Below are 26118 nucleotides of genomic sequence, written 5' to 3' on the forward strand. Positions count from 1 at the left end.
ATCTTTTGGAGTCTCTGCACCTTGGGATCTTCTCCTTCATACTTCTTTGGATGACAGCTCCTTGAGGCTTTTGTACATTGACTTTGACTTGGAGCTTTGGGCCTTTCATCTGGAGTTTTCAGCTTTAGGGCTTTGGCTTTTGGCTGTGGAGCTTCTTGGAGTCAGAAACTTTCTTGTTGGGTTCACTGCTGCCTCAGTGAGCTTAGCTCATGAGGTTTTTTTTTTCTGCATTGGGACCTTGCCTGGATCCTAACTGGCTTGCTGGTGAGTGACTAGGATTCCTACATGGATATTGGGACTCTGCTGAGAAGCGAGCTTCATTTCACTATTTTGCATTTAGAGTAGGCTAGTCAGTTTCCTTACCCTTTTCCCTTCCACATGTCCCTCTTTTTATTAATATTCCAATTAAACCAAATTGCAAAAAGTTTCTAATAGTTTTCCTGACTTAAGGGATAATAATTGGCAACCACTTTTTTATAACTATCTTATTTAGTCAAATTCCAATTTAACCATTATAATTGTTCAGTAAATTTAGAATGGGAAACAAGGAATACTCCAGTTCTTTGACCCTGCTAACTGAAGATATTCTATATCAATTGTCAAACTCCTTCTCTCTGTCTAGTTAACATCCTCACATTCTCTTGTTTGAGAAACAGTTTCTGATACTTACTTTTTCCAATACCCAGAGCAGCTCCTCAATTAACATGTAGCCTGCTTTGGAATTCCTATAGGAATTTAGTTTAATTTCTTTCACCATTTGGAATAGTTAATGTCTTCAGGGACACCAGCATAAATAAAACATTGTACTCTCTTGCCATTCTCTGCATTTCTGGGGAACCATGTATTTGCTCATCCTAGGTAGGTCAACATTTGCTAGAAAACTGGAGGATTCAGGCTAGCTCTTTAATATTTTAACAATATGTTCTAGTTAATCAAGTACCTAAGAGTAATCATTTCAACCATCAGTAATCATGGGAACAAAAATTGGGGGGTCTAAATTACAATTTTATACCTAGGGTATAGCAGAATCAGGTAAGGTAATGTTATGCCATTTTATTTCATTGGAAATTTTATTTCAATTGGAAATTTGACAATCTCATGCAAGCTAATTAGGAGAAAAATTTAAGTGATCAATGCTCAGTTTATTTTCAGTCAAAAAGCATTTGTTTTGCACTGTGCCCAGGATAGAATTGCTGAGGATACAAAGAAAATAGACAAAAGTAGTATTTCTGCCATTTAAAAATTATTCTAAATAAAGCATCAGAATATTTGTTTCTGATTTTTCCCAAACAATATAACTCACAATAATAGAAACTTACTAGAATTATTTAAATGCCACAAGCCAGGATGGCTATTTTTCTTTGGAATTGATCTTGTTAATCAACCATAAGCAAAGTAGTCTGATAAAGTGGAAAAAGTGTTGTATTTGCAGTTGAAGGAACTCGGTTCAGATCCTGGTTCTTTTGCCTATTGTCTGAGTGACTTTGGGCAAATGACTTACCCTTTTCCGGTGTAAATTTTTGTTCCAGTAAAATGAAGTTGATAATCTGATTTGATCAAAAGTAATCAACTAGATATTTGTATAGATGATGGACCAAATCACTAAATATGTAATATACAATGCAAGATTATTTATTTAAATATTCCTATCTTTTCTCTATATGTCTCATACAAATCTAGTTATTTCCATATTGTTTTCCCCAAAGCTAATACTGATAACAGCTATATATGGACAGAGTGTCTCCCACAATAAGGAACATAAGTTCCTTAAGTATGAAATTTTATCATTTAGCTTTTCTATCCCCAGTGTCTAACCCAGTGCCAGGAATATTGTTACTTTAAAAATGTTCATTCATTAATCATACTAAAAAATAAGAGTAGGCTTCTAGGTCATTCTGCTATGCTTTGGATTTTTGTTAGTTTCCTTTGCTTTAAGTCCTGTAGTTTTTCAGAAAGGAGATACTAAAAGGAATATCAAAACCCTGTTGGGACTTGGAAAAATCAGGGAGAATCCTATCTTGTATTTAGGTAAATTAGCTCTATCTTAAAGATCTTACTTAAAGGAGTGGACAATAACATGTCCATAACCTAACAACAGATGTAGTGAAGTCCTCAGGACCAAGAAGACCTAGTTTTGTGGGTAATTTGTGGGAATAGGTCTAGATGTTGGATGGGTTTCTAGAGATCCTGGGATCATTAGGATTTGGTATGAAACAGATTGGAGAGTATGATCTAACCTGGTTTGAAGTAGTTGGAAGCTTGGCAGGAGACCAGGATTCTGAAGAGTAAAGGTAGGATATTCCTCTGGAAACTTTCAAAAAGTTTAAAGTAGCAAAGGTATTGTCTCCCTCCCATTATAAGCTCTCTAAGTAAGCTCTTGTTCTCAGGAAGCTTTCTGTCATTTTCATTCTAATGTTAATTTATGAAAAGCCTAAATAAGACTGAAGTAAACCAGGATTGCCTAATCAATGATGTTCATTTTCTCAGAAGCAAGTCAGCCTCGATGTACTCTACATCCTTCTCAGTTTCCAAATCTTGATGGTTCTACCTCCGTGACTGATGTATTTCATATCAATCCCTTTCTTTCATATAACCAACCTCTGCCTAGTTCAGGTATTCATCATCTTTTGCCAGGACTATTTTATAATACTCTTGTAATTGGTCTCAGGCTCATAACTCCCCCTTCTCCAATGGTCCTCTCCAAATACTGTCAAAATGATATTCCTAAAATGTAGATCTGAATATGTCACTCTCATTCTCAGTAAAGTCTGGGGATTACTGTGTGGCTCTAGACAAATGCAAATCCCTCTGAAATTCTAAAACGTTAAAATCTAAATTCTGTGTAATCTGCTGCCCTGCAAAACTATTCTTGTTTGTTCCATATTATATCTCATCTCTTATCCCCATTGTTATCCCTCATATCTGAAATTCATTCCCTCTTAATTTATGTCTCTTAAAATTCTTAATTTCTATCAGAACTCAGCTTTTGGGAGCAGTTAGGTGTCTCAGTGAACTGAAAGCCAGGCCCAGAGACAGGAGGACCTGGGTTCAAATCTAGCATCAGACACTTCCTAGCTATGTGACCTGGGCATGTCAATTAACCCCCATTGCTTAGCCCTTACTTCTTTTCTGCCTTGGAACCAATACACAGTATTGATTCTTAGATGGAATATAAGGGTTTAAAAAATAGTCAGCTCCTAAAACCTATAATTCTCCCTAATGCTAGTGCTATGCTCAAATATCAAAATTGCATTATATGCTTTTGTATATGCTATTATATATATAAGACATTTCCCCAGATATATTATAAGCTTAGTAGTGGCAGGAGTATCTTATTTTTGCCTTTAATTCTTAGAATTTAATACTATGCCTTACAAAGAGTAGGAAAGTAATACATTCCTTGCCTAAAAAGAAAATACTTTGCTTTTTGGGAAAAAAAAAGAAGAGCTTAAAATCTGAAGAACTTAGAGAAAAGTGTTTTTAGGAGCTCACTTAAGCAATCTTGAATGAAGGTAAGGATTCCAAGAGGTGAAAGTGTGAAAAAGGAGCCAACATACTGGAAGGAGATATATCCTGTTTAATAGCAACAGCAAATACTTTAGTTTGGTAGAAAAAAAAAAGATGTGATAGGGAGTAATATTAACTTATATTGGGAATAGAGATAAGACTTTAAATCCATGGTGAAGATTTTATATTTCATCAGGGAGACAATAAGGAGGCACTGATGAGATTCCATTTGGAAAGTGACATATTCTGATCCATATTTTGCTAATATTATTTGGGAAGTTGTGGGAAGGAGGGTTGAAGATGCTCACAGAAGGAATTCCAATTATAAGGTTATTGCAATAGTTCAGGGAAAAACTGATAAGCAAATGAATCAGAGTGATAATTACATCAGTTAAGAAAAAGGAAACAATGTGAGAGACAGTTTAGATAAGGAGATGACTGACAAGGAACCTAGTGAGAAAGATCAACATAATTCCTTTAGCTCCATTGCTGATTGTCCTTTTAATCTTTTTTAATTATTATTGGGGTTACTAAAAGTAAATTTTACCTCTATTTAATAGTGATCTTAAAATAATTTATAGAAACAAAGAGAGGAGTCAGAGAACAAGTATGACAGAAAGAAAAGGAAAGGACAGAGAGAGACAGAGAGAGAGGCTTTGAAAATAAGTAGCAATACTAGTAACTATACAAAGTAACTATTAACAAAAGCAACTGTTGAATGTCTTATACACTGAGGGTAACACAACATTACATATGAAAGAACTCTAAATCTGCTCCTGGTCAAGACTCTCAGCTATTTGTGTTGACATTTGCTAGGTATACAATTTTGGAAAAGTTGCAAAGTGTAAGCCTCATTGCTTAATTGTAAATTAGATATAATAATATTAATATTCTGCCAAGGCAAAATGATGATAAAAATTTAAAATTAAAAAAATGATTTACTATGAACAATTATTATCTATGATGATAGTGGGAATAATTAAGAATGACATTTAGATAAGAGGAAAGCCAGAATTCAAATTATTTTATCCTTCTTTCTTCCAGGCTCCTATATGGAATAAATGGCTGAGATTAATTTTACCCAGGTGACTGAATTCATTCTCTTGGGTATCACTGACAAGCTGGAGCTGAAGATGCCCCTCTTCGTGGTGTTCTTGTCCATCTATGTGTTCACGGTGGTGGGCAACCTGGGTCTCATCACTGTCATCAGAATGGACTCACGACTGAAAACTCCAATGTATTTTTTCCTCAGTCATCTTGCTTTTGTTGACTTCTGTTATTCTTCCTCTATTACTCCTAAGATGTTGGGCAATTTTTTGTATGAGAAAAATACTATTTCTTTCAATGCGTGTGCTGCCCAACTGGGTTGCTTTCTTGCCTTCATGACAGCAGAATGCTTGTTGTTAGCATCCATGGCCTATGATCGCTATGTGGCTATTTGTAACCCTTTGCTTTATATGGTTTTGATGTCTCCTAAAATCTGCATTCAGCTTGTAGCTGTACCTTATAGCTACAGCTTTCTGGTTGCATTGTTCCATGTTATCCTTACCTTCCGCCTGTCCTACTGTGGTTCTAATATTATCAACCATTTCTACTGTGATGACATGCCTCTCCTGAGGTTGTCCTGCTCTGACACCCACTCCAAACAAATGTGGATATTTGCATGTGCAGGCATCATGTTTATCTCTTCCCTTATGATTGTCTTTATCTCCTACATGTATATTATTTCTGCAATTCTAAAGATGCAATCAGCTGATGGTAGGCAGAAAGCCTTCTCTACCTGTGGCTCACACATGGTGGCTGTCACTATTTTCTATGGAACCCTGATCTTTATGTACTTACAACCTAGCTCAAACCATTCCCTTGATACAGATAAGATGGCTTCAGTCTTCTATACAGTGATCATTCCCATGTTAAACCCCTTGATCTATAGTTTGAGAAACAAAGAGGTGAAGGATGCTTTGAAGAGAGCCTTAAGCAATAGCAGTCATGGTCTTATTGTGATAAAATTAACAAACTGACTTAAGAAATTATTATTTTTCTTCTTTTCTTCCTGCTTTTACCATTTGGTTCATGCAGCATAATGAAAAGAAACTATACAATTGTAGAATGGACTGTGGAAATCATTTAGTCCAACATCCTTCCCCTACCATATGTCTTAATAACTACTCAGGAAGATTCAGAAAGCCAAAAGTCCAACAATGGAAGCATGGAGTTCACAACAAGTGGTAGAATAAGCCATATTTATCAAGGAAAATACTGACAAATACAAGTGATAGTAAGAAAAGATAGACACATCACTCAGCTAAGATCCTGGGTGGAGTTGGGTGCCCTGGAAATCTTTATGACCTTATTATGAGGAAAGAAAGGGGTGAAGATGTCCACAAATCTCCCTTTCCTTAACTGACAATTGACTTAATTTGTCTTCATTAAAGTAAATTTGACCTCATGCTCAACCTCAAATTTAGGGGATAGGAATGCTGCAGACATGCTTTTGCTCTTGACAAAATGTCTCAAAAGAAGCGTAATGGAGGTGATGAGAGAACAAAAATCTTAAAATCTTCTGAGCTCTTTGTTTAAATTGGATCGATTATCTATGCTTTGTAAAAACACTTTATCTTGAGGAGAAGCTAGAAGTCTTCCCAGTAATATTAGGAGTAAAACAAGGATGTCCATTATCACCACTATTTTTAGCCTGGCATTTGAAATGCTTACAATGGCAGTAAGAGAACAAAAAGAAATGAAAGAAATCAAAATGGGCAAAGAGATCATAAAACCCTCTCCATTTGTGCATGACATGATGGCATAGAGATTCAACTAAAGAGTTAATTGAAACTATGAATAGTTTTAGCAAAATAACAAGATACAAAATAAACCCACATATAGCATTAATATTTTTATATATCACTGACAAAGTTTTGCAAAAAGAGAATCAAAGATATACTCCATTTAAAATAACCACAGAGAGAATAAAACACCTAGTAATTGACCAGTCAAAATAAACCCAGGAACCACACAAACATAATTATATAATATTTTACAGAGAAAAAGTCAGAGCTAAATCATTGGAAAAATATTAATAATTCAAATATCTGCAGAGCCAGTATGATGAAAATGACAATCCTACCTAATTTTTCTTTTTAATATACTTCCAAAAATTATCAAAATATATATTTTATTGAGTTAGGAAAAAGAATACAATTATTTGGAAGAGCAAAAGACTAAGCATAGCGAAAGAATTAATGAGAAGTGTAAAGGCAGGAGGTCTAGTAGTAGCAGATTTTAAATTGCATTATAAAGTAGTAATTAATGAAACTATTGGGTTCTGGCTAAGAAATGGACTGTTAGATCAATGGAAAGGGTCAAATATAAAAACAGTTGTAAAATAGTATAGTCATTTTATATTCAACAGAAGTATAGATCCAGTTTGGGGGGATAAGAATCAGTATTTGGTAAAAATTGTTGGGGTAACTGAAAAATAGTTTGGAAGAAACTAGATAGATACCAATATCTTATACCATTTACCAATATAAGACCAAAATGAATATGCAAACTAGACTTATAAAAGCATTATCATAAGTAAATTAGAAGAACAGGGTAAATATTATCAATCATATTTTTGGATAGGAGAAGAATTCATGAATCAACAATAGATGGAGAGCATTGTGAAATGTGAAGTAGACAATTTTGACTACATGAAATTTATTTTTTTCTAGAAAGAAAACAAATGTTGCTAAGATTAAAAGAAAGAAAAAATTTGTAAGAAAAAAACTGAATGTTACTTAAAAAATTACTTGTGATTTTACATTTTGTTACAATATTCTCTATAGGTCTTGCAGGTGCTTGGAGATGACCAAGTACTTGTTCTAGAATTTTCCTGAACCTAGGGACTTAGGAATGGCACAGCTTCATTAGCTTCATAAGGACCCTTTGTCACACACACACACACACACACACACACTCAAACACACACACACACACACACACACTCCTTTTCAAGTTACCAATTGAAGATAGTAGAAATTTTGGCATCCTTTGACAGAATCATTCCTGCTGAAAATACTCCAGGGTAGGACTTTGTAAAGAGAACTATCCTGATGGCTCATTATTTAATCAATTATTTTACTGGAGTCCGGATTCTCTCAGGAAAGAATGGATATACACTGGAAAGAAGTATGGGCAAATAGGAGGAGAGGTTTGTGAAACAGCACCTAAATGCCCATTGTAGCAATAGTCCTTTCAATTATCTCTAAAGTAATTATGGGATGTCTTGATGTATATCTTTCTCCAAATCCCAAGGTTTCAAAGGAATTTTGATATTAATATAAAAATATTACTTTCAAAATGGAACAAAGATTATCAAAATTCTGTACTTTTTTGGCATTGCTACAAATTTTGTGACAGTCACTTTTAAACAATAAGAGCTAACATTCCTAGAGCTCTCCATAATTTCCAAACACTTCTTTTATGGCAATTCAGGGTGGAATGGTTACACCATTTTATACATGAGGGAAATTCTAAAGGTTCAATGGATATTCAAAGGCTTCACATCTATAAATAAGTACAGAGATGGGTCTTAGATGCTGAGCTTTTGAAGGAATCACAAAATTTAGAATATAGAATGAGAAAGTTGAACAGAGCTTTAGAGATCATCTAATTCAGGTAATACAAACCTGGGACTCAAAATGCATTGATAGATTTTTAGGATGTACTTAATATTCTATATTTTTGTGTTAAATAAGTTTATATATATTGTTATATATAATATGATGTTATATTTCAACACAATAAGTTTTCTGTGTATTTTTATATATTTTTCTGAGAATGGGTTCTTAAATTTTACCAGACCGCCAAAGGGTTCTATGAAACAAAATGGTTAAGAAATCTTCTTCTAATCCATCTATACATTTTGAAGAGGAGAAATTGAATCTGAGGGAAATTTTTATTCCCCCAAGATCAAGCAGCAATCATCAGCTAAACACCTCATCCTCTCCCCACCACTATACCAAAAGGTCTTTGCTTAAATCTCTTCAATGATATAAAGATGAGTACCACTCAAGCCAAAATATTTCTTGGTAAGAACACATTATTACTACCATATGTTATTCCCAGAAGAAGCTTCCAAAAAATACTGGGTCACCAAAATTTAATTTGATGTCCAGAATATTTATGGTATTTGTTCATCTCCATTGCTCTCTGTAATAAAAAGGCTAAATCCAAGAGATCTAAAAGATATCTGTCATAATCACATATATTTCATACACACAATATACATATATATATTTTTATATATTCACCTCTGGGTGAATTTAGGCCTCTGGGAGAGGGTTATAATATTGTAATGGCTAAAATATGGCTACAGGATTTATGTAATATTGAACAATGGCCGCCAAGGAATTTACTTAAGAAATTCCTAAAATGAAACACTCAAGTCAGAATGGAGTTTATGGAGGTTTAATCACAACGGGAGTAGGGAAAAGGAGAGGGAGAGAAGGAGAGAAGAGAAAAGGGAAAATTCACACTTGAAACCTTTTAGACCTACTGAATTCAGTGTTTATAAAAACACAATATATGAAGGGGTTGCAAAACTCTCCATGAAAACATCAACCTGTTGCTTTAAAGTTTATAATGGGAAATCAAGAATATTGCCTCTGGGGTCACATGCACTGGGTTTAACTGTCATCTCTGACAATTACTCTCAGATCTCAGTTTCTTATTCTATAAAACGAAGCCATTGAATTGGATATATTCTGAAAACTCTTAAAGTGCTGCCCATAATTTTATTGCTTTAAGGTCATTTAAAAAAAAAGGAAAAACCTACGTTTTCCCTAAACTACACAAATGTCTTCATGTCATCGAATGCTGTACTGTAAGGGAAGGTCCATTGATCCTATCCCAATGTCCTCAATACTGTCAGTCTGAGAATTACCTTTTTGATTCTTATCACATAGGCTGCAGTTTCTCAATTCTATGATCATAAGTCTTGTCTTTTTGAATGACGATAAACAGAAGCAATTTTGAGTGATAGATATTACAAAATATTGTCCTTTTATACAGATTTAAAAATTAAGGCTTTTAGTGGATAAATAAATTTACTAGAAATTATTGGAGACAGAACTTGAACTCAAGTCATCTAACTCCATCATTAATAACCTTTATGCCATATCACATTCACTACTCAGTACATCTCAGAAAAGGATCACTTTTAAAAAAAAATCTTTCTGTGTGCCTCTGGGTAAATCATTATAATTGTGTCTTCAGAGAAATCATGTTTTAATGATGTAACACAGACATAAGATCCCAAGAGAGTCACAACATCTTAGACAAATTCAACCAGGCTCCCCACAAATGCAACCGTTGATGTTCACAGTGGCTCAAACCCCTCAGGTAAGTTCAGCTCTATGAGGTTTTGTTGGAGATAGACCCAAGGTGTCATTTCTTTAATGTGTTCAAAGAAAATGGACAGAAGGAGGACTCAGCTGAGTGGAAAATTTTCCCTAACATTAAAAATTGGGACAAAAATTAATTCATCATTGATACACTATCCTATAAAGATGGAAGACTCAAATCAAAATATTTTAGTTTCTCAGAATGTTTTTTTTTTTTTTTAGCTTGGGAGTTATCTATCATCTTCCTGCTTTTTTTCCCTTTCTTATATTACTGCTTAGTACTTTACATAGCATATTCTGAAGGTTCTGCATAGAGGCAGAGAGATCAATAATTGCTATATTGAATTAACCCTATGAATTACATCTTCCCTGAGACCTACCTTAATCCCTTCCCTTGCCATGGAAGAAACTACTATATTCTGAGAAGGGGTGTATATGAATTATTAAAAATATTGCATTTGCCAAATATTCTACAGTTAACCAAATGTGTTTCCATCAAGGATATCATTTGATCTTCATGATAACCCTGTGAGGAAACAATAGGTAATGTTAAATCTGTTTTATAAAGAAGAAAAGTGAGTTTCAGAAGAGATAAGTGGCCTGTTTGTTCAGTGTCCCAAAAATAGTAAATGCTAGAGGGAGTACTTAAACTAAAATTTTTGCCTCTATCTTCAGATATCTACAGTATCAATTTTTAACTGCTAACACTAGGTCATTTTAATTTTTCTTAATAATTTGTTCCATATTCATCTTCTACAAATTGAGGGATATTTTTAAATCAAAATCATTTATTTTTAATGTAGATTAACATGTAGCATAATGTAATGATCACTAGATTTAGAATCTGAAGAAGGTTTTAAATATAGGCTATGCCACTTGCTCCTGTATAATCTTGGGGATATCTAGTCCATAAATCTCAATTTCCTCAGCTGAGAAATGAAAATGTTGAGTTAGGTGATTTATTAACTCCTTTCTAGCTCTAATTTGCATGATTTATTCCTTCCCCTCAAAGTTATGGACAAGTTTAAATTGACTAAATGACTGGAAATCAAACTGAAGTCTTAAATATGCATTTAAATGAAGCAAATTAATTTCTTCCTCAATAGGAAGTCTGAATATGTGCTCTTTTTTTCAGAATTCCATCTGACATAATTCCCTTTTGTGCCAAAAGAAGAAGACAGTTCCAAGTATAATTGTTAGACTTTTCAAGTATCACTAGGGCCAGGAGTCACTTTCTGGTATCCTTTCATTCACAACAAAAGTCAAGATGACTTGGTGGACCTTATTCTGGTGAGTTTTGGAAGCTACTCTTAAACACACATTCTATGGCCACAGGCAATGATTCAGTGCTGACCGAGTTCATTCTCCTGGGACTCACAGACAGGAAAGACCTTCAAGCTATCTTCTTGGTGGTTTTTCTGGTCATCTATATGATCAGTGTTGTGGGAAACCTTGGTTTGATTGTCATAATACAGATCAGTCCTCAGCTTCACACCCCCATGTATTTTTTCCTGAGTCACCTGGCTTTTGTTGACTTCTGCTATACCTCCTCCATCACTCCAAACATGCTGGTGAATTTTATGCAGGAGGTTAAAAGGATAACCTTCTTTGCCTGTGCTATCCAAGTGGCATGTTTTATCACTTTTGTAGTTTGTGAAATGTTTCTTCTCTCAGTCATGGCCTATGACCGGTATGTTGCCATCTGTAATCCTTTACTGTACACAGTTGTCATGTCTCAAAAAACCTGTATCCCAATGGTTGCCAGTACATATACTTATGGCATATTCATTGGAATCCTACAGACCACTGTTACATTCCATTTGTCCTTCTGTTCCTCTAATGTAATTAATCACTTTTACTGTGATGATGTCCCATTAGTAGCCTTGGCCTGTTCTGACACTCACGTCAAAGAAATGATGCTATTTGTCATTGCTGGTTTCAACACTCTTCTCTCCCTTCTTATTGTCCTTATCTCCTATGTGTTTATCCTTATTTCTATCCTGAGAATCAATTCTGCTAAAGGGAGACAGAAAGCCTTTTCTACCTGTAGTTCCCACCTACTGTCCATCACCATATTTTATGGTACAATCATCTTCATGTACCTTCAACCCAAATCAAGTCACTCCTTGGACACTGATAAAATAGCCTCTGTATTCTACACAGTGGTCATACCCATGCTGAACCCCCTCATCTACAGCCTGAGGAACAAGGAGGTAAAAAATGGCTTGCAGAAAGTTATAAGGAAAGTGAGTTCCACAACACCACATAGTTCATAGAAATATGGACTTTTATTCATGAAATCAGTATTCAATTCTTGCTTTGGACATTTACTATTTATGTGATTGTTAGGTAAACCATTTTAAACTTGTAGCATCTCATTGTCTTCATCTGTAAATTGGAGGTATTAGTAATTGCACCATATTCCCAGGGTTGTTATGAGGAAAGTCTCCAAGCTCATAACTCAGGTATCATTCTCAACATCTGACTGTCTCATGACATGTCCCATCTGTTGCCAAGCTCTGTTGATTTCACACTAGAATATCTTTTCAATATGGTTCCTTGTGTCCTTTAATACTGACACCATCTTGGATCAGGACCTCATCACCTCAGACTTGGACAATTGTAATATTCTGCTGGAAGTATGAATTTTAGATTTACTCCACCCTGCTTAGTCTTTAGAATTCTAGCAAACAGGAATGTATACACTCCCACTTAAGGATTAACTGTAGGGGAGGATTGCCTATCACCAGCATGTCCTAGCAAGTAACAAATCAGAAACAACTGACTGACCCCCTCGGCTGTCCTAAGCCAAATTTAAGCCACCATTGGTATATGTGAGACACAGGAAGTGATGTAAAGAACTTTCCATATATTTCACATCACTTCCTGTGAGAGTGTCTCTCGTGGAGGTGTAGGGAGCTTTTGACAGTGTCTGGTGTGCTTGTGGCTTTGGCAGACTTTAGCATTTGAGTTTACTGGGAGGATTTTGGTAGCATAGTCTAGGTGAGGCAATTTCCCTGAATCAGACTTGGTGAGTAAGAAGGCTGACTCCACTTTTCCTTGACCTTCTGAAGGCACTGTCCTCTGAGTAGGCCCCTCATCTTGGAGGAGGCCTTGTGGCTAGAAGCCAAAATAGATTTAATCTTCTGAGAAGGCCCCTAGACTGAGGCCTCTGAACTTCCCCTGGCTTAGGCCAGGCCAGAGAAAATCTCCTACCCCTTCCCTCTTCTTCTTCTTCTTCTTAATTTCTTCCTTCTATTGTAAATAAACCACCATAAAATCCCATACTGACTTGAGTATTTCATTGGGATTGAATTTAAATCCCTGGTGACCACTAATTTAGTATATTCAGTCATAACCCCTAAATTTTACTCATAACAGTAGGTCCAAATGTCTCATCTCACCTTTCTCCAATCTATCTTCCATTCAGGGACTAATGAGATTTTCCTAACATGTAAGTCTAATCATCACACTCTTTCCCACCCAATAAATTCTAGTTGCTCCACTTCATTTCTAAGATGTAATCCTTTCTTTGGTGTTGAAACCATTCATAATGTAATATCTCCCTCCCCCTACCTTTTCTGTTCCTTTACAAGTTATATCTTCCCTAACTACTCTTCAATACACAACACTGGTCTTCTTTTTTGTCCTGTGAATAAAATAGTCAATCTTTAGAGTCTATGCATTTTTTGTAGCTATGCCCCATGCCTATTTCCTTTCCGTATTAGATGAATTCATTTGTTCTATAGAAAGCAAGCCTTTCCCAATCCCTTTTAATTATATTTCCTTCCTTCTTTTATTATACCCAATTTTCCTGAATATAACTTGCCTATATTTATATTAGACTACTTATCTCTCCCATTAAATTTAGACCTCCTCAAGTGTAATGACTGGGCTTTATTTATTTATTTATTTATTTTTTGCCTTTCTTTGTATCTCTGGAACTTAGCACAATGACTAGCATACATCAGGGGCTTAACAAATACTTATTGAAAGACTGCCTATATAAATGTGTTATTATTCAACCATCATTAAATAAGTTGATCACAAAATAACAATAGTTCAATTTAGTAAAGCATGCGTGCATTCAATGAAGAATTATCTTCTATCACATGAAAATTATTGTTATAAGTATTATGGATACAAAGCTGTATTTATTTCAGAATATCATGACAAATTATTGAGATAAGTTGATATTGGAAAAAAATGAATTCATGGCTGTATAAGTTCTTTGTTGGTAGCCTTTAGTCCTGTTGTTCTTTGTAGTTCTTCACATATACTGGGAAGCTTGCAGTATGGTTTCTGTGTGACAATTACTTTTAGAATCCTTAGGAGGTAGTTCTGTCTGTGAAGATTAAAATTAACTCTCCCTTGATTGTGAAGAACTGGGTCGAAAGATCTGCCCACTTTTTAGATCTAATTACCAAAAGTGTAAATATCCCACTTAATCATTAAGTGTGAGGTCTGTGACCCATGTGTGCAATAGTGGGTGATAATTAGAATCGACTGACTGCCTCCTGGGAAGTCCTAAGCAAAGTTTTAGACACTGATTTTTCCATGTAAAAAGTGGAGGAAGTCACAGGAAGTGACACAAAAGAAACATCTTTAAAAGGAGCAGTCACTTCCCAAGAGGGAGACTTCTTCTTTCTTTACAGTGGAGGCTGAAGGAGAAATCAGTTGATTGGACCTGATACCTGGTTCCTGATAAGACTGTTGGACTGACATGTGGTGAGAGAAAGAGCTGACTCCTTTCTGAGATATTTTTTGAAGAAACTAGCCTCAGGAGAGACTATCCTCTTGAGAGAATTTTTTCCCCAGGTCCTCAGTTTTGCCAAGGCCAGCTAAGAACCAACTGTCCCTGCCCGGGTTGGGCTAGGGGCCAGAAGTAAATTTCTTACCATATCTAGATGTCTTAGATATCTAGGCTAGATGTCTTACCATATCTTCTCTCTGATTTTTCTTACTTCACTCTTTCTACATTTTGTAACTAACTTGTTAATAAATCTCTTTGGAATAAATTAAATTCCTGGCAACTGTACTCTTAAATAATCCAGTCCAATCCTTTTAAAATTAACCCTTTTCTCCTTATACATGTCCCATGCCTCAAAGACATATGGTAATACCAATAGAATGCTGATATTGAAAATATGACTTTAGGGAGTGAATGGGTGAAGTTAAATGACCCTGAAAAAAAGTTTTTAATTCACTAAAAGCAACCCATTCTATTCTTTTTCAACTTTTGGGCTGATTCTTTGTTTAACTGCACTGTCTGTCTGGGATGTGCATTTCTATGTACAAGCACTATACCTTGTCCATTTAATTTGATGCCATAAATTGGGGGAAAGTGAGTCTTAGTAGAGTTGGGCTTTTCTGCATGAGTGGTTAGACCTGACTCAGATCTTTTTCAGGATACAGATTTCATGTACAGTTCTGGGACATGATACAGCCTATCCAACATCACCTACACAAACTAAAGAAACTGTAAAAACTCACTATATACGGGAAACTACTCCTTAATGTATTCTGAATTGCATTTCATCTATCAGAGAAGCAAATGCTTTTCTAGTTTAGTCTTTATGTTATGTATTTATTACCAGGTTAATTTGGGCAATGTAGACTGTCAATTGACACAAAAAAAAGAAAGTATAACATAATATAACATCATGGCATACAATTGCTTAATGGTTAAAACTCTTCATGTATCTGTGCTTATATGTGTATATATATATATATATATATATATGACCTTATTGAAATATTGAACATTTTCTTTTACTAATCTTCAGGGCAATGAGTGATAGAAAAGGTATTCAGTGCTATATTTTGATGATTAAATGACAAATTTATTATGTGCTTCTTCAAATAACTACCACCCTAATTATGGCAGGCATGAAGGGAAATCTAGCAGATTGAGACAAATTTATTTAGGAAAATGTGTTACAAGGTAATAAAAAAAAAGAAAAACAAACATGCAAATATTTCTTGACCCTTTGCTTAGGTTTCTCAAATCTTTCAAACTTTTACTTACTCAACACCAGAGAGTCAATTATAATCCATTCTCTTAGATGTCCCACACTCAAGTACAGAAAATTTAGGTAAATCATAATAATAAACTTATTGTACTCTTGGGTTCATTTTCTCCTTTGTCCATTTTTTCCCAGTTGTTCTCAGAAAAATGAGAGCTAAACAAATATCTTATAATCCTTTTTTACCAGTTACTGTGAAGTAGGAAACACCCAGAAAATAAAGGAAACCTGGATGATTTGGGGTTATGTTATTGGACTATTTTCAATTTAGGTATCACATTTCAGAAATATACATACACACATTCATGTGCACACACATACACACACAAATTCATATATGCCTATCAAAAACAAACAAAAAGTATAAATCATTTAAAAAGAAAATATTTTAACACCCAAACTCCAGGATATTAAAATTGGGGATGACAAGGACAAGGGAAAAATGCATTAGTTGTAATTGAATTGTGGAATATCCCTATCACTAATTAGCTCAAGAAGAAGATAATAAGACATTTCACTGGAAATATTCCATGGATAAAGGAAGTGGTCCAGATGTTTATCAGGAGATAATGATAAAAAAAAATTGATAGCCTAAGTCCTATATTGATATTCTCAGTAAGTGAAAAGACCTAGAAACCAGCTTCTAAAACATTGGGTAAATTTCCTCTGGAGGACTTATGTGAGGCCATGGAAAATAATCACCAAAAAAGAAGTATGAACACATAACCATCCATGTTGTCCAAAGTTATTATGATATTATAATCTGATATTACATTCTCAGTAATTTTCCAGTCCCCAAACCATTGAGAAAAGAGAAGATATGGATAGAGATTTTTTTGTGTGCAAAGTTTCCAAAACAGTTATTTTTACTAAATGGGCTGAAAAACTCAATATAAAATCCAGTGTGATAAATTTCCCACCCAATACCATCCCTGCCAAGGGATTTTATGGTATCTTATGGCTCCAGTGGTTTTCATTAGCTTCTCTTGATCAGAAAAGTCACATTCTGGTGACTCATTGAGGCAGGTCAGTGACTGGATTCTCAAAGACTATAATAGCTCATTATATCTATCAGTCTGTACCAAGTTAGAAAAGCTTCAAGCACAAAGAAGATGACAGATTGTATTTCTCTTTCATGAGAACAACCTTAGTAATATTGTAAGGTATTCACCACCCCATTGACTGAAATAATATACATATATTATATAATATATGATAAAACATAATTATACATGCTATAGTATATGATAAAATAGAATCATATATATATATATACATATATATATATATATCACTGAAGTAGTTCATTTCCATTATCCTCATACTGTAAATCATTACTCATCATTGTTTCTGTGTGAAGCTTACCTAATCTCTTTACCTAACTCATCTACCCTATAAATTGTAGACCTTTTACATTTTGCCCTTGCTCTGAGAACCTGGTTTGTATGGTTCTTGGATCAGATTGGCCTTCTGGAAACCCAGAGCCATACCTTTTTGCCCAGTGAAGACTCATGGAGAATGTCCTGAGACTTGGACTCAACGATACTGTATTGGTATGAATTACCTTAACAAATGTCAAGCTGCAAAAGTAAAAAGAAGCCATGCATGTCCCCATTATGAGTACAATATATTGCTACCTTCTTATCCTTTGTAATTCTTGTCTATGTGCTCATTGAAATCCTCCATAGTAGGACCTTCCTTTATATGTTTCAACCACTGAATGAGTACCATGTTGGACATGTGAATCAATTGGAAAACAACAACAACAACCGTATTTTAAATGTCTACCACACAGCAGGCTCTGGACTAGGTATTGGGATACAAGAACAAAGAATGAAAAAATACTCATTCCTAGTGAGTTTCCATTCTAATTTTATATATAAAAGGAACATATAAAATAATGTATTAAATATTTATAAGGTACCAATGCATATATTAAAGCCATGTATTACGTATATATTATTTATGTGTATTAATTTGTGAATGTATAAAATGGGTTAAAATATGCACATTTATATAAAGAGAGGAGGGAGGGGAAAAAAGGAGAGAAATATACAGAAAAAGGGCGCAAGAGGAAGAGAAGAAGAAAGAGTACTTTATCCCTTATTCTGGCTTACTAGATGGAAGGATTAACTCATCTCCCTGCCATATATTATATATGATAATGTACATTACACTTATTCTAAGCAATTCTAGACAGATAATATGCTTATTGCCACAATGAATCTCCTCTCCTCTGGGTAACCCACAACCAGTTCTTCAGAGACTATTCCTTGACTCATGGAGGTAAAGTATTACAGAAAGATCAATGAATGCTTTTATTGAGCCCAAGTTCCTTCTTCAAACAAAAATTACATCCTGATAAGTATCCATTCCAGCTCTATTCTCTTTAAGTGTCTCCTCTGTGCAAGGGATTGTATTGATAAACATTTAAGAATATGGCCTGATTTGATGCTCAGTGACCATCAGAACTGCAAAATAATTTAGAGATGATCCAGACCAACTCCATCATATAGATAGGAATTCCTACCCTCACAGAGTTATCTTATATATCTTATATCTTATATATTGCTGGGTGGTGAGTTGCACAGAAATTATAGGGTATCTAGCTAGGCAATACTTTCTAATTCATTCCTACATTTCTCTCTTTTACTATCTCTCTATTAAAAAAAATTAAGAGATAATTTTTTTTAAATGGGGACCATAATATTACTTTAAAATTTTCATTTTAAGCATAGAACTTACATTGTAAAGTCTTACATTAGGTAACTTTTTTTAGTAACATTTCTGTTGACTTTTGATATACTTCTTCCATCACCAAAACATGTTGGTGAACTTCATGCAAGAGATTAAAAAGGATATCCTTCATTGCATGAGCCACTCAGATATGCCATGTAAAGATTGGATTTGGCTATCTCCTGATTATAACAATGAAGGTACTTGGCTTTTTCTTTATTGGGAAGATTGAATTCTAATCCTGTCTATTTTAGATCTTTATCCCCAAAAGTGTTATCTCAGTATTTAAAGTAGATCTACCCATTTTAATTACCAAAAGTGTTAACTAACTAAAAAGGTGTTAACTAATTTCAAAAAAGTGTTAACTAACCACAAAAAGGTGTTAACTAACTACAAAAGGTGTGATATCCATTTCATACACTGAGTGGGAAGTCCTGGAGAGGAGTATCTGCTGTGATTGGTAGATGTAACAATTTAAGGGAATTGACACAAGAGAAAAAGGTCTTTAAATAGAGGAAACAGAGGCACACAACATTGGATCAATCAATATCAATCAAGTTTTAGTCACTTGGAGTTGGACTGGAATCAAGATCAGTTACTTGAGCTTGGAGTGAAGAAGAGTCACTCCAAGGAGAGAATGGAGACAGACACTCAGACTAGAAGTGAAGACACTTGACTGTGGAATTGGACCCCTGGAGCTTGTGCAGGAGACCTTAGACTGCTTTCCTTTTAGATGGTCACTATGGTGAGTTTAAAGGCTCACTTATTTTCCTTGCCTTTCTGGAGGTGTAAACCTCTGAGAAAGGCCCATTGTCTTGAGATTCCTCTGCCCTGGCTGGGGCTTAAACTTTCTACCTGGCTCTGAGAAACCCAGAGCTCTCTCTCCCTCTCTCTCTCCCCTTTTATGTCATCCTTAATATCTTCCCTCTATTGTAAATAAACTACCATAAAGTTAATTTACTTGAGTAATTCATTTTAGGGACTTTAGAATTTAAATCTCTGGCAACCACCAAATAATATTAAGTCCAAATCTAATAAGATTAAACAGCCACTTCATTACATATTTATTTTGTGGGGTCTTCCTACTCTCAGGCATGGCTTATGACTGCTATGTGGCCATCTGCAATCCCCACTCCTTTACACTTTTATTGTCTTAACAAGTTTCTATTTTAAAACAGTGTTTGCAAGCATTTACTCTTGTGGCTTCTTTTTTTGGAATCCTATAGATCATTGTTACTTTCCAGTTGTCCTTTTGTGCTTCTAATGATTTCTACTGTGATGATGTTCCTCTGGTTGCTTTGGCCAATTCTGACATATATTCAAAAGCTACTGATAGTTCTTTTTGCTGTATCAACACACTTCTTTCTCTGTTGATTGTACTTATCTCTTATCTATTCAACCTTCTTGTCATCTTTAAGAATCATTTCTGAAAAAGGGATACAGAGGGCTTTTTCAACTTATGTTTTTCAAATGGTCTCCCTCATTATGTTTTATTGGACAGTGATCTTCACTTATCTAAAACCAAAATCAGACCATTTTTGGAGACTGATAAGGTAGCCTCTGTTTTCTATTCAGTAGTGCTCCCCATATTGAATTCCCTCATCTAGAGTCTTAGAAACAAAGACGGTGAAAAGTGCCCCATGGAATGTTTGAAAGAAAATGTATTCCAGGATAAAATAGATTAAATCTTTATTAACAAATACATTAAACTGAGTAATGTGTAAATCAAGTCATTCCACTTTTTTCATGTGCCTTCAAAAATCAAGGTGCTTTGAAACATATAAGGAAGCAATGGTGATTGATGTTTTTAAAAAATCAAATGAAACAAATCAATATTTAATGATCTAATGAATAAGATAATAGAAATGGACAAGTTAGTAATTTTCTGTTTTTAGGTCAAGCTTTCTATCATTGGCATCTGTGAACTTTTATTTTTATAGCTATATGTATATATTTATTTATATGTAGAGAGACATTGATAGATTAATTCTCATATCTTAAATTTTTGAGAATATCCCATCACAATCATCATATGCCCATGACTTTTGTCTTATACTAATTTTAACTGCCTGAAAAATGATAAAGTTCTTAGAAATTATAAATACCATTTTCCATACAGCAAGATTAATAATTTAACCTTAATGAGTCCTTCATGATTTCTTCTTTGTGTTTATATTTTTATGCTTCTCTTCAGTCTTGAAGTTGAATGGCTAATTTCCTATTCAACTCTGGTTAGAAAACATCTAGTTTATATTCTGTTGTAGAGGGTAGATTGCTCTTGTTTGTAATACTAGCTCCTTTGCTTTTCAGAATATCATATTCTCTGTCCTGTGTTCCTTTAATATGGAAGCTTCTTAATCTTATATGGTCATGCCTGTGGCTATGGTGTTTGAATTATTTATTTTTTTCTGGCTGGTTTCCATATCAACTCCTTGATGTTGGAGCTCTGTAATTTGACAATAATATTTCTGAATGTTAGAATTTTGGGTTTTCATTCAGGAAGTGATGTTTGGATTATTTCAATTCCTTTCCGACCCTCTCCCCCTAGGATATTAGGGAAGTTTTCTTTTATGATTTCTTGCAATATACTGTTTAGAATGGGTATAAATATTTTATTGTGGATTTCAAAAGTCAAATAAATTCTTTGTTTTTTTAAGCTCTTACACCCTGAGAGGAGTTTTTATTTTATTTTTTTTACTTTTTAAATATTATTTTACTTGGTTACTTACAAACATTATTCATTGGAAACAATGATCATTATCTTTTCCTCCCCCTGCTACCCCCTCCCACCACTTCTCCCATAGCCGGCACACAATTACACTGGGTTTCACATGTGTTCTTGGTTCGAACCCATTTCCGTATTGTTGGTATTTGCACTAGAGTGATCATTTAGAGTCTCTCCTCAATCATTTCCTCTCAGCCCCTGTAGTCAAGCAGTTGCTTTTCATCAGTGTTTTTACTCTCACAGTTTATCCTCTGCTTGTGGATAGTGTTTTTTTAGATCACTGCAGATTGTTCAGAGACATCACATTGTCCCTAGTGGAGGAGTCCATTACCTATGATTGTACCACAGTGTATCAGTCTCTGTGTACAATATTTTCCTGGTTCTGCTCCTTTCGCTCTGCATCACTTCCTGGAGGTCGTTCTAGACTCCATGGAATTCATCCACTTTATTATTCCTTTTAGCACAATAGTATAATATCACCAACATATACCACAATTTGTTCAGCCATTCCCCAATTGATGGGCATCCCCTCGTTTTCCAATTTTTGGCCACCACAAAGAGCGCAGCTATGAATATTCTTGTACAAGTCTTTTTCTCCATTATCTCTTTGGGGTACAAACCCAGCAGTGCTATGGCTGGATCAAAGGGCAGGCAGTCTTTTATCACCCTTTGGACATAGTTCCAAATTGCCCTCCAGAATGGTTGGATCAGTTCACAACTCCACCAGCAATGAATTAATGTCCCTACTTTGCCGCATGCCCTCCAGCATTCATTACTTCCCTTTGCTGTCATGTTGGCAAATCTGCTAGGTGTGAGGTGATACCTCAGAGTTGTTTTGATTTGCATCTCTCTGATTATAAGAGATGTAGAAAACTTTTTCATGTGCTTATTAGTAGTTTTGATTTCTTTGGCTGAGAATTGCCTGTTTATGTCCCTTGCCCATTTATCAATTGGAGAATGGCTTGAATTTTGTACAATTGATTTAGCTCTTTGTAAATTTGAGTAATTAAACCTTTGTCAGAGGTTTTTATGAAGATTGCTTCCCAATTTGTTGCTTTTCTTCTGATTTTAGTTATATTGGTTTTGTTTATACAAAAGCTTTTTAATTTGATGTAGTCAAAATTATTTATTTTACATTTTGTGACTCTTTCTATGTCTTGTTTGGTTTTAAAGTCTTTCCCTTCCCAAAGGTCTGACATGTTTACTATTCTGTGTTTACCTAATTTACTTATAGTTTCCTTCTTTATGTTCATGTCAGTCACCCATTTTGAATTTATCTTGGTGTAGGGTGTGAGGTGTTGATCTAATCCTAATCTCTCCCACACTGTCTTCCAGTTTTCCCAGCAGTTTTTATTGAATAGTGGATTTTTGACCCAAAAGCTGGGATCTATGGGTTTAGCATATATTGTCTTGCTGAGGTCATTTACCCCAAGTCTATTTCACTGATATTCCTTTCTGTCTCTTAGCCAGTACCAAATTATTTTGATGATTGCTGCTTTGTAATATAGTTTGAGATCTGGGACTGCAAGGCCCCCTTCCTGTGTATTTTTTTCATTATTTCCCTGGATATCCTTGATCCTTTGTCATTCCAAATGAACTTTGTTATGTTTTTTTTTCTAAATCAGTAAAGAAATTTTTTGGAAGTTCTATGGGTATGGCACTAAATAGATAGATAAGTTTGGATAGGATGGTCATTTTTACTATATTGGCTCGTCCTACCAATGAGCAGTTAATGTTTGTCCAATTGCTCAAGTCTAATTTTAGTTGTGTGGAGAGTGTTTTGTAGTTGTGTTCATATAGTTCCTGTGTTTGTCTTGGAAGATAGCTTCCTAAGTATTTTATTTTCTCTAAGATGATTTTGAATGGGATTTCTCTTTCTAGTTTTTGATGCTGAACTATGTTGGAGATATATAGAAATGCTGATGACTCATGTGGGTTTATTTTGTATCCTGCAACATTGCTAAAGGTGTTGATTATTTCAATTAGCTTTTTGGTTGAATCTCTAGGATTCTTTAAGTAGACCATCATGTCATCTGCAAAGAGCAATAGCTTAGTCTCCTCCTTGCCTATATTGATGCCTTCAATTTCTTTTTCATCTCTAATTGCTACTGCTAGTGTTTCTAGTACAATGTCAAATAGTAGAGGTGATAATGGGCATCCTTGTTTGACTCCTGATCTTTTTGGGAATGCATTTAGTTTATCCCCATTGCAGAAGATATTAGCTGATGGTTTTAGATATATACTGTTTATTATTGTTAGGAAAGACCCTTCTATTCCTATGTCTTCTAGTGTTTTCAATAGGAATGGATGTTGTATTTTATCAAAGGCTTTTTCTGCGTCTATTGAAATAATCAAGTGATTTTTGTTGGTTTGCTTGTTGATGTGGTCAATTATGTGGATGGTTTTCCTAATATTGAACCAGCCCTACATCCCTGGTATAAATCCTACTTGATCATGGTGAATGATCCTTCTGATCACTTGCTGGAGTCTTTTTGCTAGTATCCTATTTAAGATGTTTGCATCTATATTCATTAGGGAGATTGGTCTATAGTTTTCTTTCTCTGTTTTTGACCTGCCTGGTTTTGGAATCAGTACCTTGTTTGTGTCGTAAAAGGAGTTTGGTAGAATTCCCTCTTTGCTTATTATGTCAAATAGTTTGTATAGTATTGGGATTAACTGTTCTCTGAATGTTTGATAGAATTCACTGGTGAATCCATCAGGCCCTGGGGATTTTTTCTTAGGAAGTTCTTTGATGGCTTGTTGGATTTCATTTTCTGATATGGGATTATTTAAGAATTCTATTTCCTCTTCTGTTAGTCTAGGCAGTCTGTATTTTTGTATATATTCATCCATGTCCCCTAAATTGGTGTATTTATTGCCATATAATTAGGCTAAGTAATTTCTAATTATTGCCTTAATTTCCTCTTCATTGGAGGTGCTGTCCCCCTTTTCATCTTTGATGCTGTTAATTTGCTTTTCTTCCTTCTTTTTTTAAATTAGATTGACCAGTACTTTGTCTATTTTGTTTGTTTTTTCAAAGTACCAGCTTCTTGTCTTATTTATTAAATCAATAGTTCTATCACTTTCGATTTTATTAATTTCTCCCTTCATTTTTAGGATTTCTAGTTTGGTTTTCTGCTGGGGGGTTTTAATTTGATTGCTTCCGAGATTTTTCATTTGCATTTCCAATTGATTGATCTCTGCTCTCCCTAGTTTGTTAATATAAGCATTCAGGGATATGAATTTACCTCTGATTACCTCTTTGGCTGGATCCCAAAAGGTTTGAAAGGATGTCTCTCCATTGTCATTTTCCTCGATGAAATTATTAATTGTTTCTATGATTTCTTCTTTAACTAAATGATTTTGGAGTATCATATTGTTTAATTTCCAATTGGTTTTAGATTTGGTTTTCCATGTATCATTACTAATCATTATTTTTATTGCCTTGTGATCTGAGAAGACTGCATTCATTATTTCTGCTTTTCTGCATTTGTGTGCTAGGTTTCTGTGACCTAATGTATGGTCAATTTTTGTGAATATGCCATGTGGTGCTGAGAAGAAGGTGTATTCCTTTTTATCCCTATTTATTTTTCTCCATATGTCTATTAATTCTAATTTTTCTAAGATTTCATTCACTTATTTTACCTCTTTCTTATTTATTTTTTGATTTGATTTATCTAAATTTGATAATGGTTGGTTTAAGTCTCCCACTAATATGGTTTTACTGTCTATTTCTTCCTTCAATTCTCCTAGTTTCTCCATTAGAAATTTGGGTGCTATATTATTTGGTGCATACATGTTGATTAATGATATTTCCTCATTGTCTAAAGTCCCTTTTAACAAAATATAATTACCTTCCCTATCCCTTTTTTTCAGGTCTATTTTTGCTTTGGCTTTATCAGATATCATGATTACCACTCCTGCCTTCTTTCTGTCAGTTGAGGCCTAGAAGCTCTTACTTCATATTTTAATTCTGACCTTGTGGTTGTCAACCAGCCTCATGTGTTTTTCTTGAAGATAACATATGGTAGGGTTTTGGATTTTAATCCATTCTGCTATTTGTCTATGTTTTATGGGTGAGTTCATCCCATTCACGTTCAAAGTTATGATTGTCATTTGTGGACTTCCTGGCATTTTGATATCCTTCCCTAATTCTAACCTTTTCTTCTTCGGCTCTTACTTTTGGTCCGGTGATTTACTTGAATCAGTCCCCCTTATCCCCTCCCTTGATGTTTCCCTTTTTAGTCCCTCCCTTTTTGTTCCCTCCCCCTCCCCCCTCTCTTTCCCTCAGTTTTTGTTTTCCCTCCCCCCTACCCCCCTTGGTTATCCCTTCTCCCTACCCTTGTTGGGTAAGATAGAGTTCAAGATCCCAATTGATCTGGATGTTTTTCCCTCTCAGAGTTGATTTCCCTGAGATTAAGGTTTAAGTAAAAAACCTTTCCCTTCCCCTTCCCATGTGAATCTTTGTGTGAGAAATATTATTCTATTTGGTCTTTCTTTACCCCCTATTTATACATTACATTTTCCCCACATATTAGTATACAGAGATTGATATAAATGTAGTCCTTATAGAAGAGAGTTTGAGTAAAAGAAGAAGATAACATTTTTCTCCTTTCCCCTTTCCTTAATATTTACCTTTTCAGGTATTCCTTGCTCTTTGTTTTTTGGTATCAAACTTTCCACAGAGCTCTGATCTTTCTTTGCAAAACGTTGGAAATCTTCTATTTTGTTGAAT

The 26118-nt window shown here is 34.7% G+C and overlaps 2 protein-coding genes across 2 annotated transcripts; both read left to right on the plus strand.

Annotated features, from left to right (window-relative positions):
* Positions 1 to 4568: 4568 nt before the first annotated feature.
* On the plus strand, positions 4569 to 5528 carry LOC100024051 (olfactory receptor 8U9). Its single transcript, XM_001375388.3, has one exon. The coding sequence runs from the start codon at positions 4569 to 4571 to the stop codon at positions 5526 to 5528; it is 960 nt and encodes a 319-aa protein (XP_001375425.3).
* A 5693-nt stretch (positions 5529 to 11221) lies between these two features.
* Positions 11222 to 12172, plus strand: LOC100617353 (olfactory receptor 5AL1-like). The gene has a single exon (XM_007497673.3). It carries the CDS (start codon positions 11222 to 11224, stop codon positions 12170 to 12172), a length of 951 nt encoding a protein of 316 aa, XP_007497735.2.
* The last annotated feature ends 13946 nt before the right edge of the window (positions 12173 to 26118 follow it).

Source organism: Monodelphis domestica, chromosome 6 (assembly GCF_027887165.1).
Source record: "Monodelphis domestica isolate mMonDom1 chromosome 6, mMonDom1.pri, whole genome shotgun sequence".
In the NCBI taxonomy this organism is placed as follows: domain Eukaryota; kingdom Metazoa; phylum Chordata; class Mammalia; order Didelphimorphia; family Didelphidae; genus Monodelphis; species Monodelphis domestica.